The sequence below is a fragment of the Pleurodeles waltl genome, chromosome 1_2, assembly GCF_031143425.1.
Source record: "Pleurodeles waltl isolate 20211129_DDA chromosome 1_2, aPleWal1.hap1.20221129, whole genome shotgun sequence".
NCBI classification, from domain to species: Eukaryota; Metazoa; Chordata; class Amphibia; order Caudata; family Salamandridae; genus Pleurodeles; species Pleurodeles waltl.
The window spans coordinates 1,195,090,089-1,195,103,661 of NC_090437.1; the positions used below are offsets into that span (position 1 = coordinate 1,195,090,089).

General features: G+C 44.6%; 1 protein-coding gene across 1 annotated transcript in view; it reads left to right on the forward strand.

Moving 5' to 3' along the window:
- The window catches only part of MFSD10 (major facilitator superfamily domain containing 10), a 172,558-nt gene that overhangs the window by 76,761 nt on the left and 82,224 nt on the right, over nt 1-13,573 (forward strand). The window contains exon 6 of the mRNA XM_069203516.1: nt 12,599-12,787. Coding sequence (XP_069059617.1) covers nt 12,599-12,787 — 189 coding nt within the window. The remainder of the gene's footprint in view (nt 1-12,598; nt 12,788-13,573) is intronic.

A 13,573-nucleotide genomic window follows, 5' to 3' on the forward strand; every position in this document is an offset into this window, starting at 1 on the left:
TGGTCAAAATACTCATTTGCCTAATAATTCTGCACTCCCTGTAATAGAGAACTATATACTAATTTATTGAAAGGGGGTTAGAAAGTTGCTGAAGCGGCAGCAATTTGATTGATCACTATTTCAGCCAATAAGAATAGGTCCTTATTATTATTTGCTGCTGGCAGCTAATCAAATTCAGTGTGTGTTCTGCAGTCGAAAGAGGCCCAGGTGGCTCTAACAATTGCTTTTCTATGTGCAGCCATAACATCCATACTTCTTCTATGCCCCTGAGAAGCAGGTGTTTTTGTAAACCGAATTCTGTTTTGTAAACATATGAAAAATACAGGCATATTTAGTCAATTTGACTTTTTGACAAATTTATTTGCCCACCTCTCTGTTTCCCGCAAACTATTGGATGAGTCCTTACATGAATTATTTATCTAATGTGTTTATTTTCTCTGTGAACGGGCATTACTGCAGAACAACAATGCATCTAATTGACTTTGAAGTTGCATTTCATTTATTTATGAATTTCCGTACCAAAATAGAACAAACACTGTTGCCATATCTCACACGTTATAGCTGAGCAAGGGGCACACCGTAGGCTGAAGAGGCATACATTCATCTGCAGTCTCAAGAATTATTCACTTTATAAGTCAAAAGAAGTAGAACATGTTTGGCAGAACATTTACTTAACACAACCTTATAATAGAACTTCTGCTTTCTTACTCTGCTTACAAAATAACAATAGCAATGTAACCTTCCAATACATAACTCAAGCAAATGTACAATGTATCCTTAAATAGTAGCCTACCAGAAATCTTCCAGGCAAGGAGCACCTTCCTCTGTCGCAGGACCTTCTGCGCTTTCCAGCCACAGGAGGCAAGTTACCGGTCAAGCATGGGGAAGATTCTACTTGTAAATATCACACGATTCTGCTCTCCATCGAGACAGAGAGCAGAGTTCTCTCTCACAGAATCCACTGCACTCTTGAGAAACAGCGTAGAAGCTCCGTAGGAGCTGACAGGCTTCTCTGTGTGGGCCAGGACCCCATCAGCAACGTCTGCATCAAATAGAAGATACAGGAGGAAAGATTCCATGTCAGAGCTGGATGCAGTGTCTCTATTTCTAAGACACCAGACAAGTTATTCACCATATAGAAGTTGGCAGGGCATTGTTCTCTCCATTTCTGATCCAGGCAGAATTTCCCTTTGTAGTTGGGCAGCAGGATACCTTTAAGGGTAAACCAGTCGGCTGTTAGTGAACAGGCCTAACCAATCACAGTATAATTCCTAGGTGTCCAGATTCCCGGTCTTCAGAAATGTGAACCGTTTACTTTCCTGAAATCTTTCTTCGTGGCAACGCAACTATTCCAAAAACTGGAACCCAAAACTATGAATGCGAGCTCCCAGCTGAGCTATGTAGAGCACTCCCCTCCCTTCTAGCTCCACCTCCACTAAGCTTCAGATGAAATCTCTTTCCCTAAGCTGCTCCTTGTCCAAGACTAGTTTTTAATTCCAGAGACTAATCTGAATAGGAGATGTGCTTCTGAAGCATACTGAAATCAAATGTCCCGTGAGGCATCTCCCTGGCATTCCCCTTCTTGGTGCCTAACTGGTGCGTGACCAGCCCTTTCAAGTAGCAGCTAGAAGGCAAAGCTCAAGAGATGTGAATTGGGCGTGAAACCATATTGCAATGTAGAAGCATTCATCCGAACTCGGGCACAATGTGTTTCATATCCCTAAACTACTAGAAGTGTTAAAGATAATAAAAATCTGACTTTAGTACTGGTGTTTTCTGTCAAGATTACACATATGCTATACATTTAGATTTCATAGTACATTCTTAGTAAAAGAGGTTTGTAATGCATTTTACAGATTGGCAGTATGCCCAGGAGCCTGGAGCCCAGGCTTCAGACAAAAAGTCAAAGGAATCTGAAATCACTTGCTATGTTCTAAGTGTAGCTTAGAAAAAAATGTCCCTCTCTCTGACACTGCACAGGGGCCAGCACACAAACAGTTATTTTCTGGAGTGACATTGATGGTAGTTTGAACACTGTTGTCCATTGAAACTGAGTATATGTCCGAGGCCTATTTAGCAAGCACTACCCAGCCAGTTCAGAGTTTGAAAATGCCAGATGAGGGGCACAGCACAAAAAGATTGATTTTCTAAACAGAACTATAAGTACTGGAATGGAAACTAAAATCTGGACTGGATGAATTCTCTGTGCATGGATCTGGAGACTGATGAGCTCTGCTGTTACAGTATTCAGATTACTCCCCAACGATCATTGAAACTAAGGTTGTATATGTATCTGAACAGGTCTTATACTTGCCTCCAGATTCTGCGCTGATCAGAAGCTCTACTGGAAGACGCAACATTTCCTGACGGTTAATGAGATTGCAGGAGGGCCTCTTGGATGAGACTCCATGAAGACATGTTTGCTAAGAGAACCTAGAAATCTGTCCTAGGTTTTAACTTGAATGCCATTTTCTGTCTCTCATTCTTTATTCCTCTTGCTATTCCATTCTCTGCTTCCTGTCTTCTGATGCATTCTCTCCCCCTCTTTTGCTATCTCTTTTGTATCCTATCTGTGTCTTCCCTTAATATTCTTTTCGGGATTCGTTTTCACATCCATTTCCTCTCACCCCATTTTCTTTAAGGCGGCGTGTACGGGTAGGCACTTGTGCTAAAAAAAAAATAAGCTCCCTGTTAAAGTCCTTACACAGGACACCTACTCGGTCCAACACCTTACTCCATTGAATCTCACAGTGTTTAATCTGCCCTTGATGCATGGACTGCCTTGTTGCGAGAGGGCCGACCTGGCTGCCTCCTTCCCCATCTCTGACGTTTAAAGTCATATCGTGGAATGTTAGTAGTCTCTTCAACCGCATTAGAAGATCCACAGTCCTACGCTATGTGTATCGTCTCCGCCCAGACGTGGTGATGCTCCATGAGACCCACTTACTAGACACTATATTCTCCTTCCATGGTCGCTTTGGCTCTGACTGGGTAATTCATGGCGGGTTCTCTCAGAGATTCCAAGGGGCAACTATTCTATTGCACAAGGGATTCGCCCTGGTGGTTTCGGCCACCCACATTGACCCCCAGCCCCCTCCCCGGGGAAGATTTGTGGGAATAGAGGGTAGGTTGGATAGCCGACAATATGACCTGGTTTCAACATACGTTCCCCACCAAGAGCTTCAACCAACATTACAGAGGTTCTGAGAGCATCTCCTGCCTCTCGCTTCGGGTGCCACGCTAATAGGGGGTGACTTAAATGAGGTCCCAGATCTGACTTTAGATACTTCTTACCCTCCCAGGCCAGGTCATAGTGCCCGCTCATCCCAGCTGTCTCTCTGGGCAGATTCACTAGGTTTGTGTGACGACTGGGGAATCTGGCACCCCTCGATGCGGGCCTATACTCATGCATTGCAGCTTATACGACGCTGTCACGTATTGATCAGTTCTGGCTTCTGGCTTCCGGCCTCCAAAGTTCTCTACCTGACAGGTGTATGGATTCTCCCCCGGGGTATTTAAAACCATGCCCCCCTCCTTCTTGAGGTGGGACTCCGTTAGGGGCACTTAAGGCACATTTTGACTTCTCACCGCCTGGTATTTTTGGACCTTGAATGTACAGCCTTTGTGTAAGACATTCTTAACACTAAACTGTAATACGTTGACCTCCGCTGGGACGCTGTGGGCCTCCAGCAAACCCTTCCGCCAAGGCATGATGAAAAGCTACATTGGGGTAAAGAAAAACAAAAGTTAGAGCACGTAACTGACCTCGAGACCCAGATACTTTCCCTGTAGCTGCAATCACGCTGCCGGCCATAGACCAGCTTGGCCCGCCAGCTGGCCGTGCCGGGGGCTCAGGTGAAAAACATTTCCTTGGAGGAGTCCAGACAATACTGGAGGGTTTCCACTTAGTGTATATATGAGCATGGAGATAAATCCAGTAAAATTATTTATTGGCTGGCAACCAGGGATGCAGATGGCTGTAACCATGAATGTATCACTGAGGTGGCACAGGTCTTTGCGCACTATTATCATACATTATATGTGCAACCCCCACTTCAGCATGGATACTTGAGGCACTAATACCGGTGGAGATCCCACTGCCTTCGGCCCTTCCCACAGGTAACCCCTCCCCCCCCTTTCAAAACGAATCACCCCCCGACCACCCATCCTGACGTCCCTGGCCCTTGACCTTGACTAGCTGATCATGGCTGAAGAAATTGACGTGGCCTTAAAAGACCTGGTGGTATCGGGTAAGACACCAGGACTGGATGGGTCCCTAGTTGAGTCCCTTAAATGTTTTCGATCCCTGTTGCTTTCCCACCTCCTGGCAATTTACACAGAGGCAGCAGATTGTGTGTCATCTTCCCCAGACATGGATGGTATTGTATTGTATTGTATTGTATTGTATTATTTGTAGAGCGCATTCCGGCGGGGGCATCGAAGCCCTATGCAGACCATAAATGCAGAAAAAGATACCGGAATATTACTACTAATTAGTCTGTGAAGAGCCAGGTTTTAAGGCACTTCCTGAAGACCAAGTGATTCCGTATTTGTCGCATCGAGAGCGGCAAACCGTTCCAAAGTCTGGGTGCTTGCACCGAAAAAGCGTGATCTTCCCATCTCGCTTTTTTGCAGCGTGGGACCTTGATCATGAATCTAGAAGCTGATCTTAAAAGTCTCAGAGGTTGATAAAACGAAAAAGTAGATTTTAGATAGTCACATCCCAATGACTGAAGTGCTTTATGCGTAAGACAGAGTGTCTATGGTGCAACTGTTGTAGTGATACTTGGTTCACCTGGACCAATGTGTCTTTATGCTCCACAGAAGCACTCGTCACTGCACCTGCAGGGTCCAGTTCACTGTATCCCTGGCACATCATATTAGAGGACATACATTCTCTTTGTGGCTTTTGACAATGTGGTGGGGGTTGTCTTGGAGGCAGTGCTTCAGAGGGCGGGCTTTGAGCCCCCCTTTCATAAACTTGTGTGCCTCCTCTATGCCCGCCCCACTGCACGGCTCAAGTCAATGGCTCCATCTCACCCCACTTTCCGATACATAAGGCACCCATAACGGCAGCCCCCTCTCCCCACCCCTATTCGCACTGGCGATTGAGCCTCTAGCCCGTCTTACTACATGCGACACCTGCATCTTGTGGTGGCCCTGGGATGGGGTGGGGGTGGGGGTGGGGGGGGGTGGGGAAGAGTAACATATAACCCTGTATATGAATGATATCTTTCTGTTCCTTTGAGACCCTCTCTCCTCAGGCTCACGGTGTCTGGAGATCCTCCGCCTATACGAGGAAGCTTCAGGCCTTAGTGCCAACAAAGTTAAATCCCTGCTGGTGCCGGTACCGGGCGATGCAGGCGGGAACTTTTGGTTTCCCGGGACTCCACTGTGGCATCTTTCCTTCAAATATTTGGATATTCACATTTCACTTCTTCCGACGCTGGCATGGAGTCTGAATGCACAGCCCCTCCTGTCAGGGCCGAATACAGAGCTGCTGCGTTTCAACCAACTGCCCTAAATCCTCAGGTATGCACCACATTGTTAAAACATTATGAATATACCTACTTGCCAGTTACCCCATCTGGTCCCTCGCCAATGGCTCCAAACACTGACATTAAAAATGTCTGCTTTTATCTGGGCGCAAAGCCACCATTGAGTGACCTTTGTCAGTAGCAGGCATTCACCCTATCATAGAGGGATGGGGATGATGGATATGTACACCTACTATTTAGACGCCCAACCTGTCACAATAAATGAATGGCTCAATGGGGGATGGGATGAACCTGCCTATCCGGCAGTATTGAACCTCCTAGGCCTTGACGGTCTTATGGATTGGCCATACGAAGTCCCCGTCCCTCTGTCACTCCCTCATTGTACACAAGTTCCCGTCCTCTGCTGGAGAGCGGTGCTCCACTTCATTAAATGGAAGCGTAAAATTACGGGGATGACCGCTCTATGGAGGGGGACATAGTTAAACCACACGGCAAGCCTACCAGTCTTTGGACAATGGGACAGGATATGGACCTCGCAATTGGGAGATGTCTGGCTAGGCGATACCTTGATGGTGTGTCCGGAGCTGAGGGAACAATATCAGCTCTCCTATACACAATTCTTTTGATATCTGCTACTGCGACAAGCATTAGCAGCACAAGGGCCCACTGCGACGCTCATCCGTGAATTTAATCTACTTGAAGCCAAACTCCTGGGCAAAGGGACCATCCAGAACTTATCGCTCTCTCATTTTTAATGTGGCAGACCTTTTACAGACCTGTACCTGAGGTGGGAATGGTGGGTGGGTGACCTGGACGATGATGACTGGCAGGAAGCCTGCCTGGCTCCCAGAGAACTGGCCATCCCTTCCCGACTATAGTTTGGATGTACCCAGTCCTGTCCGCGGTCCTAGATCACAACTTTCTTCTAACTCCTAGTATTGCAGTGTTCGGCCACCTGGAGGAGAACGGAGGAGGGAACTTATCTTTATGGAAGTGACCGCACTGGTGGCCAAGCGAGACATTGCGTCATTTAAACTGTACTTACTTCATAGAAAAGTGAATAAGACTACTGTGTGTGTTGATGTTTTCTTCCTGAAAATCAATAAAATTTGGATATAAAAAAAAATTAAGCTCATGCAAATGCTAGATGCCAAGTTAATGAAGGTGAAAATTGATGGTTGTAATCCCTCAGGTTAATAAGTATATATGAGTGTGGAATTACACCATTGCCTCTTTATGTCCCTTATAAAGCCTTCTAGGGCACATGTTTGAAACAATAATACAAAGTTTCCGAATAACTGTTAAAAGAGCAACAACATACACTTCCTCAAGTCACATATTTAAACATTGTGTAGACACCCCCCTTATCCTAAAAGGAAGGACTAACATCAGACAAGCCCATTATGCAAGAAAGTTTAGTCAAAAGAACTGGAAGTATGACATCACCACACAAGTTCTCAGTCCTCCTTTTCAGTGTCTTCATTGCATGACTTCTGGAACACCTGGGTGGCTTCCAGGTGCAAAAATACTCTCCTACTCCTTTTGTGCTTCACTCTCAGTCTTTGTGGGAAGCATAAGAGGTTCTGAATCTCTCCAAATCCGAATCCTCTTTTTCTTTATTGTCTGCAGCTCCCTCCTCTTCAGGTAACACTGCCAGAGTAAGATCTGAGAACGCCTCGTGCATCATTCCAAACGTGAAGGTCAGACGTTCTGGCTGTTTCTCTGGTTATCAGTTCTTTTTGTCTAGCCTTAGATAACTCCACCACTACCATGCCTGCCCCTGTGTCTGAATTGCCATTGTGGGGAGTCCAGTGACTTTTATTACCTAAGTAAGATACGACAAATCGGACCATAGCTATTCTGCTTGTCGGGAGGTCTATATGTTAACGTGCATGTTGGTAACAGCAAACCGAGGTGCACCCTGCGTTCTGATATTGGTGCTCTTTGCTGCATTCTTGAGAGACTTAACCTTGGTTTCCAAGAGTGTGAGGGAAAAGATAACTCATTATTTAAACTTCAGCATCCTTGCATTGAATTCAGCGTTCCCTGTTTACAACACAGAAACTCTGCTTGCCAAGGTCATGCGTATCTTGTTCATGCTTCATGATGTGGATCTTAAACTCTTCCATCACCCTATTCATAGGGGCCACTTTCTCTTATGTCTGCTGGATAGATTTATATAGTTCATCATTCTTTCCCCTTAGGGCTGTACTGTGTCAACAGATTCAGGCTCCTTGCGGTCCTGTCACTAATGCCCTTTGAAGTTGAATCTTTCAAGTAGTCACATTTCTCCTTTACCCTTCTGTTTACCTCTGTTGAAACTGAGAATAAACTGCTAGTCTGAGCCAATAAATGATTACATTACAGCTCATCTCTTCTCTTTATATGGCATTTTCTTCTCACAGTAGCCTGCCTGACCCTCCTGGATGGATGTCGCCTCAATTTTCTCTTCACCACACTGCACCAGATGCAAAGGTTGTACCTTGGCAGGCTTGGTCACATCTCCACATGCTATGGGTCACCTCTGCAAGTAGCTTCTCCTGTTCATTTGGAGGGGTGTAATTCACCAAATATCCTGCTGCGGTGTAGGCCCAGAATCACAGGGAGAATATAATCTGGAGCCCAGGCTTCAGAAGAAAAGGGCACCAGGTTTGCCATCATATTAGCCACCCAAGACTCTTCAGAGCCAGACTGACTCATAGCACCAGCACCCTAACAAAGCCTTAGAAAGGGAGCTGCATTCAGCCCCTGAGAAAGCCACCTTTCTTCTTGAAGCACGTCTGGCTCTGCCCCAAATTTTTAACTTCAGCCTGTTGTATGCACCATAACCAGTGTTCTGGGATAGACACAGATGGATTGGTAGTGATAGCTTGTGTATCATTTTAGTTAGATAAATATTGAATAGGAATTGTAGTTTTCAGTTAAGTTATTTGTGGTATTTATTAATTATTTCCATTGTTTGTTTCACACCCACATATGTTGTGGCCATTTCTCCACACAGAAGAGGCAATATTTTTTTAGAGTGGCAGAGAGCTCTAGGAAGTAGAATATGACCACTGCATCCTCCAAAATAAGAAATTAGCACCATTGTGTTCGGTGAGGTGGGCAAGATAACTGAAGATTCAGACATGGGTTGAACATAAATATACCACTGCCTCTCTTAAAATAAATATTGAAAATATGCAATACTTAATTTGTGCTTGTTGTTTCCGGTGCAGAGCACTGGCACTTATTTTTGAGGGCCGGTGTTTAATGTTCTGCTTCAAGCATTTATTGCAATCAAAATACACATTTGGGAAACGTGGAGGAAGAGAAAAACAAAAAAGCGTCACAAAGGGAGAGAGCAGAAAGCTGCAGGAGGGAGCCGAAGGGGCAGAGAGGGGATGTGAATGTATTAAAGAGGCCCGTGATGGCTTCAGGAGTACGCCCTTTTGTTCGCACATTTAATTGCAGCAGCCGCGTAGTTAAGAGGAGGGCTTTGGGCACCGGCACGTTTTTATTTACAAATTAAGCGCTGAAAATATGTATGTATCATGGTAGAGGTTAACAGTGAAATGAGAGAGCACTTAAAGCATAGTGTATTTCTCTTTTACAAACCCTCTTTGAACATAATTATAAGAGCATAGTCCCTCCATTACAGGGTTGACCAGGTGGGTACAGCACCAGACGGGAATTCATGAAAAGTTTTCTGAACATGGTTTCAAGATTTTTTCTGACAAAAACAAAATAACATTCTTGTATGACTATTTCACACATTTGAAAACCAGTCACGTCACTCTTAATATCCTTCCTAGACTTCAGGCCTCACAGCTGTGTCTGCCCATTATTCTGTACTTCACCAGGTCTTCCCTTGGCGAACTTACCAGGAAGCCACCTTGTTTGTGTTTGATCTTTGCATAGCTCTCTCGTGATAAAGTATTTCTCCTTTTTAGGTCGGGCGCGCAAGCGCTTTGACCTGTTGTAAGTGTTGTGGGCTTTTAACCACACCCACCTCATGCCCATCACTTTCTTTCATTAGTGGGCTTACCCTTTAAAAAATCACATGATATCATTGGTAAAAGCTTTACATTTGTCCCGCCTTGAGGCTGTTTTTGTCACGCTTTGCAGACTTCCCCTATTACATGGATTATTGCCTGAATGCTGATACACTTGAGCGTGGGCGAGCTATTTGTTTTTTCTTGTGTCCCTCCCCTTCCTGCTGATTGGCAGCTATGGCGCTCACAGCGCTAACAGGTATGAACTCAATCAGCAGTATTAAAGCGCTGGCCACATTGTTCAGTTACCTAATCAGAGTCATTTCTTGTGGCTCTTCCTTCAAAACACTTGAAACTGGGAAATGCTTTACAGAAAACCTCAAAGCGAAAGCGGCTCTCCTGGCACAGTGGGAGAGCCTATACTACAATATTCGCTGCATTTGGGAAACGCGCCCCATATTGCTTTGCAGGGCATTACTTTGACAAAACATTTTTGCTCATAATTCAGCCTGTGGTGGTTCTAGGACAATGGGACCACCACCAAAACATTCAGCAAAACTTGCTCTTTCTGTCTACATCATCACTGGGTCCCCACACTAGGTTAGTGGGGACCTCAAAATAACCCCTCCCACCATTCATTGTTGTTTTAAGTGCATTCATGGCCGGAACGTTTGTTTTACAGCTGAGAGTAGTTTGTTTTAAGGGCTTTGTTTGTAATATAATCGCTATAGGCCTGCTATCCCTGCAGATACATCAATCACTACGTCCCTTAGGTGCGAACAATATGATTACATGACCATGTTTCTTACAAATGAAATTTTTGTTATGGTGTTTTGAGCATTTCAGTCTAATGCCAAAGGTTTATTTCTGATAAACGTTTATATGATCATTGTTTTTTTTTTTAATAACCTCTCCTTATTTCAATTATGACCATGATTCAGGCCAACTTAACATCCTTTTTACACTATGACTGTTTGAACACTCTTAATATATTTGGGTGACCCTTTTAGTTTATTTGCCCTGTGTGGGTGTCTTGTGTCTTTTTTGGGGGAATTGTTAGCCAGCCAGCAACTCTGATGGCGGGGTGGTGAAAGTGGTATTCTATTGAAATTAGTATGGCAGATTTAAATTAGGATGCTAGATAGCAACATTTTCATTTTTTGTTGCTGATATAGGAAGAAGGTACATGGAAGTGCTTCAGTTATATGCAGGGCCACTGGAATTATATGGCAGGAAAAAACACACCCTTATGAGGCCGGATTGGCCAATTAATGTGGGAAGAAAAGTCCAGTTATGAATTTACAACACCAATATCTCTAACTCTAGAAAATGCGAGACCTATCGCATTGCAAATACTTCTATAATTTTAGCTGTTTAGCTTATGTTTTGTGAAAACGTTGCTAAATATAATACAATAAAAATAACAAAGAATTGAGGTGAGACTTGCAGGACTGGTGCAGAAGATTTGTTTTGTGTTGTAGACGGCATGGTAAAAGGATTACTACATCTATATGTTTGAGAGGTAAAGCCAGCAAGGAATTGAGACTGACATGTTTTTTATGTGCTCTTCAGAGAGAGTGCGCCACTCGTGAGCCCTTTGCCAAGGATGTGATGTGTGCCATTCGATGGCCTGGCATCGGTGAATTGTAGCAGAGGAGACCCCCAAGGTTCATCGTGGGGTATTTTGAAATACTTGCAAGGGACCAGAAAAACAAGAATGAGTGGCATGCCACTTGCATCGCACTACAGGGTTTTGAGGATGGTGGCACATGTGTGTGATGATGTAACTCTACTACAGTGTGGAGGGGCTTCAACCATCAATTACAGCTCAAGCTAGCAGGTTTACGGTACGGCTGGAACAGACTAGTACTCTGGAGTACCAGCCATGCAACAACATCAGTTGATTAGGGAATGGACTGCAGGGCTTCTCTAATGAATCTGGACCCAGATGTGTAACCCTTCTAGCACTCTTCAATATTGAGTTTGGAGGCAGAGTTATAGTGAGTGGATGATGTGGTTCCAGCCCACTCAGGTACCATCGAAAAGAGTGAGAATTTTAACATTTATACTTGCCACCCCACACTCAAAATAGGATATCAGTAAAGGGTAAGTAAAGTGTTCAATCTGTGGTTGCAGGTATATAAAGTGTTTTTTTTAGGTCTAAGCTCTGAATGCTAAAGGCATGGCTTGGCATATTTGGCCAGGTTCTAAGGAGAGTATCACCAGTTATCAGCAGCAGTCATCCTCCAAATGAGAAGTCCCTCACACCGAGACTGGCCCTAACAGCACCGGACTCTAGACAGGTATGGAATCCTCAAAACCAGGGCATGAAGGTAGCAAACCTGGTTCTAATTACATAAATGCACAACTTTTAATTTTACCCACCAGAATCCTTTAAACCAACTGTATTAGGACTTTCACTTTGATCAGAGAGGGCAGTTTATCAGAATCAGCCATCTTTCAGCATGACACCAGGTGGTTGGCCCAGCATTTCAGACAAGTGCCGAAATGAAAAATTCAGGATTGCTGCTGTGCTTCAGTTTTAAATCTGAACCCTTTTTTATAACATTTGGTCAAAAATGCAAATATAACTCATGTTACACATTATTTTTTTAATATTTTAATATGATAGGCAGCTGTGAGGTTTACCTCCATTTACACCTTCATTAGGACTTCCCTTCTAGATTATTGAGTAAAATAATGAGCAACGTCACGTTGAACAGTGTTCCAGTGTCTTTTGCTGTGATATAGTTTTAAATAGAAGAAAATATATATTTTTAGTGTTCCTGGCCTAAGCATCCTTCCCAAATCATTCCCATAATACTTGCCTCCAAATAAGGGCAGTGGTATGGCAGTGTAATCCTAAGCAGTTGCTGAGAGTACCAATAGCAAGGGGTGAATGATTAGCCTATGAAAGTATTATCTGTGTCCCCGTTGACCGAAGGAAGGGGCCTCTAAATGTACTTTTCTGTTATGTACCAACAATGCCTGGTCTGTCCCTTATTAAGGTAGTTAGTTAATTTGGTAGAACAACTGCTTCTGAATGCTCTCAGCTATCTGCCATCTGTGGATTAGAAATGTGCTTGCTGTGTTCGCCTTTTAATGCTCTTGTGCTTTGCTTTACAGGCGATGATTGGCATTGCTTTCTCTCTTGGGTTCACCATAGGGCCTATGATTGGAGCTTACTTTGCTATGAACACAGCTAGCGGAGAACTTTTCTACGTGCGGCCGGCTGTACTTGCTCTGCTCTTGGCTATCATCGACCTGTTGTTGATTTTTCTTTTACTTCCGGAGACACTTCCTAAAGAAAACAGGGTAAGAACTGACACTGTTTCTACAGTCTTGACAATTATGTATGTATTCCAGGAAATTTTTGTGTTCCATATAAAGAGAGGGGGAGGGGCACTAGGAGCACATTATTGGTGACTAGTTGGGTGTTATTGTAGAGGTAAGCCTTTAGTGCCTTGTGACATAACAAAACCTAAAGGATAAATATGTGAGCCAAGGATCCTCGCTCAGCCCAACCCTCCTCAATATCTACATGAGCCCCCTCGCCGCCATTGCACGCAAACACAACATCAACATCATCTCCTACGCCAACGACACCCAGCTGATACTCTCCCTCACCAAAGACCCTACCACCGCCAAAGCCAACCTACAGGAAGGAATGAAAGACGTTGCAGAATGGATGAAGCTCAGCCGCCTAAAACTGAACTCAGACAAGACGGAGGTCCTCATCCTCGGACAATCCCCATCCGCCTGGGACGACTCCTGGTGGCCCACGGCGCTGGGCACCGCTCCAACTCCCGCGGATCACGCACGCAACCTCAGATTCATCCTGGACCCCCTCCTCACAATGTCCAAGCAAGTCAACGCCGTCTCGTCGTCATGCTTCAACACCCTACGCATGCTCCGAAAAATCTTCCGATGGATCCCCGCCGAAACCAGAAATACAGTTACCCATGCCCTCATCACAAGCCGTCTGGACTACGGAAACACCCTATACGCAGGTACCACCGCAAAGCTTCAGAAATGTCTACAACGCATACAGAACGCCTCTGCACGCCTCATCCTCGACATCCCTCGCCACAGTCACATATC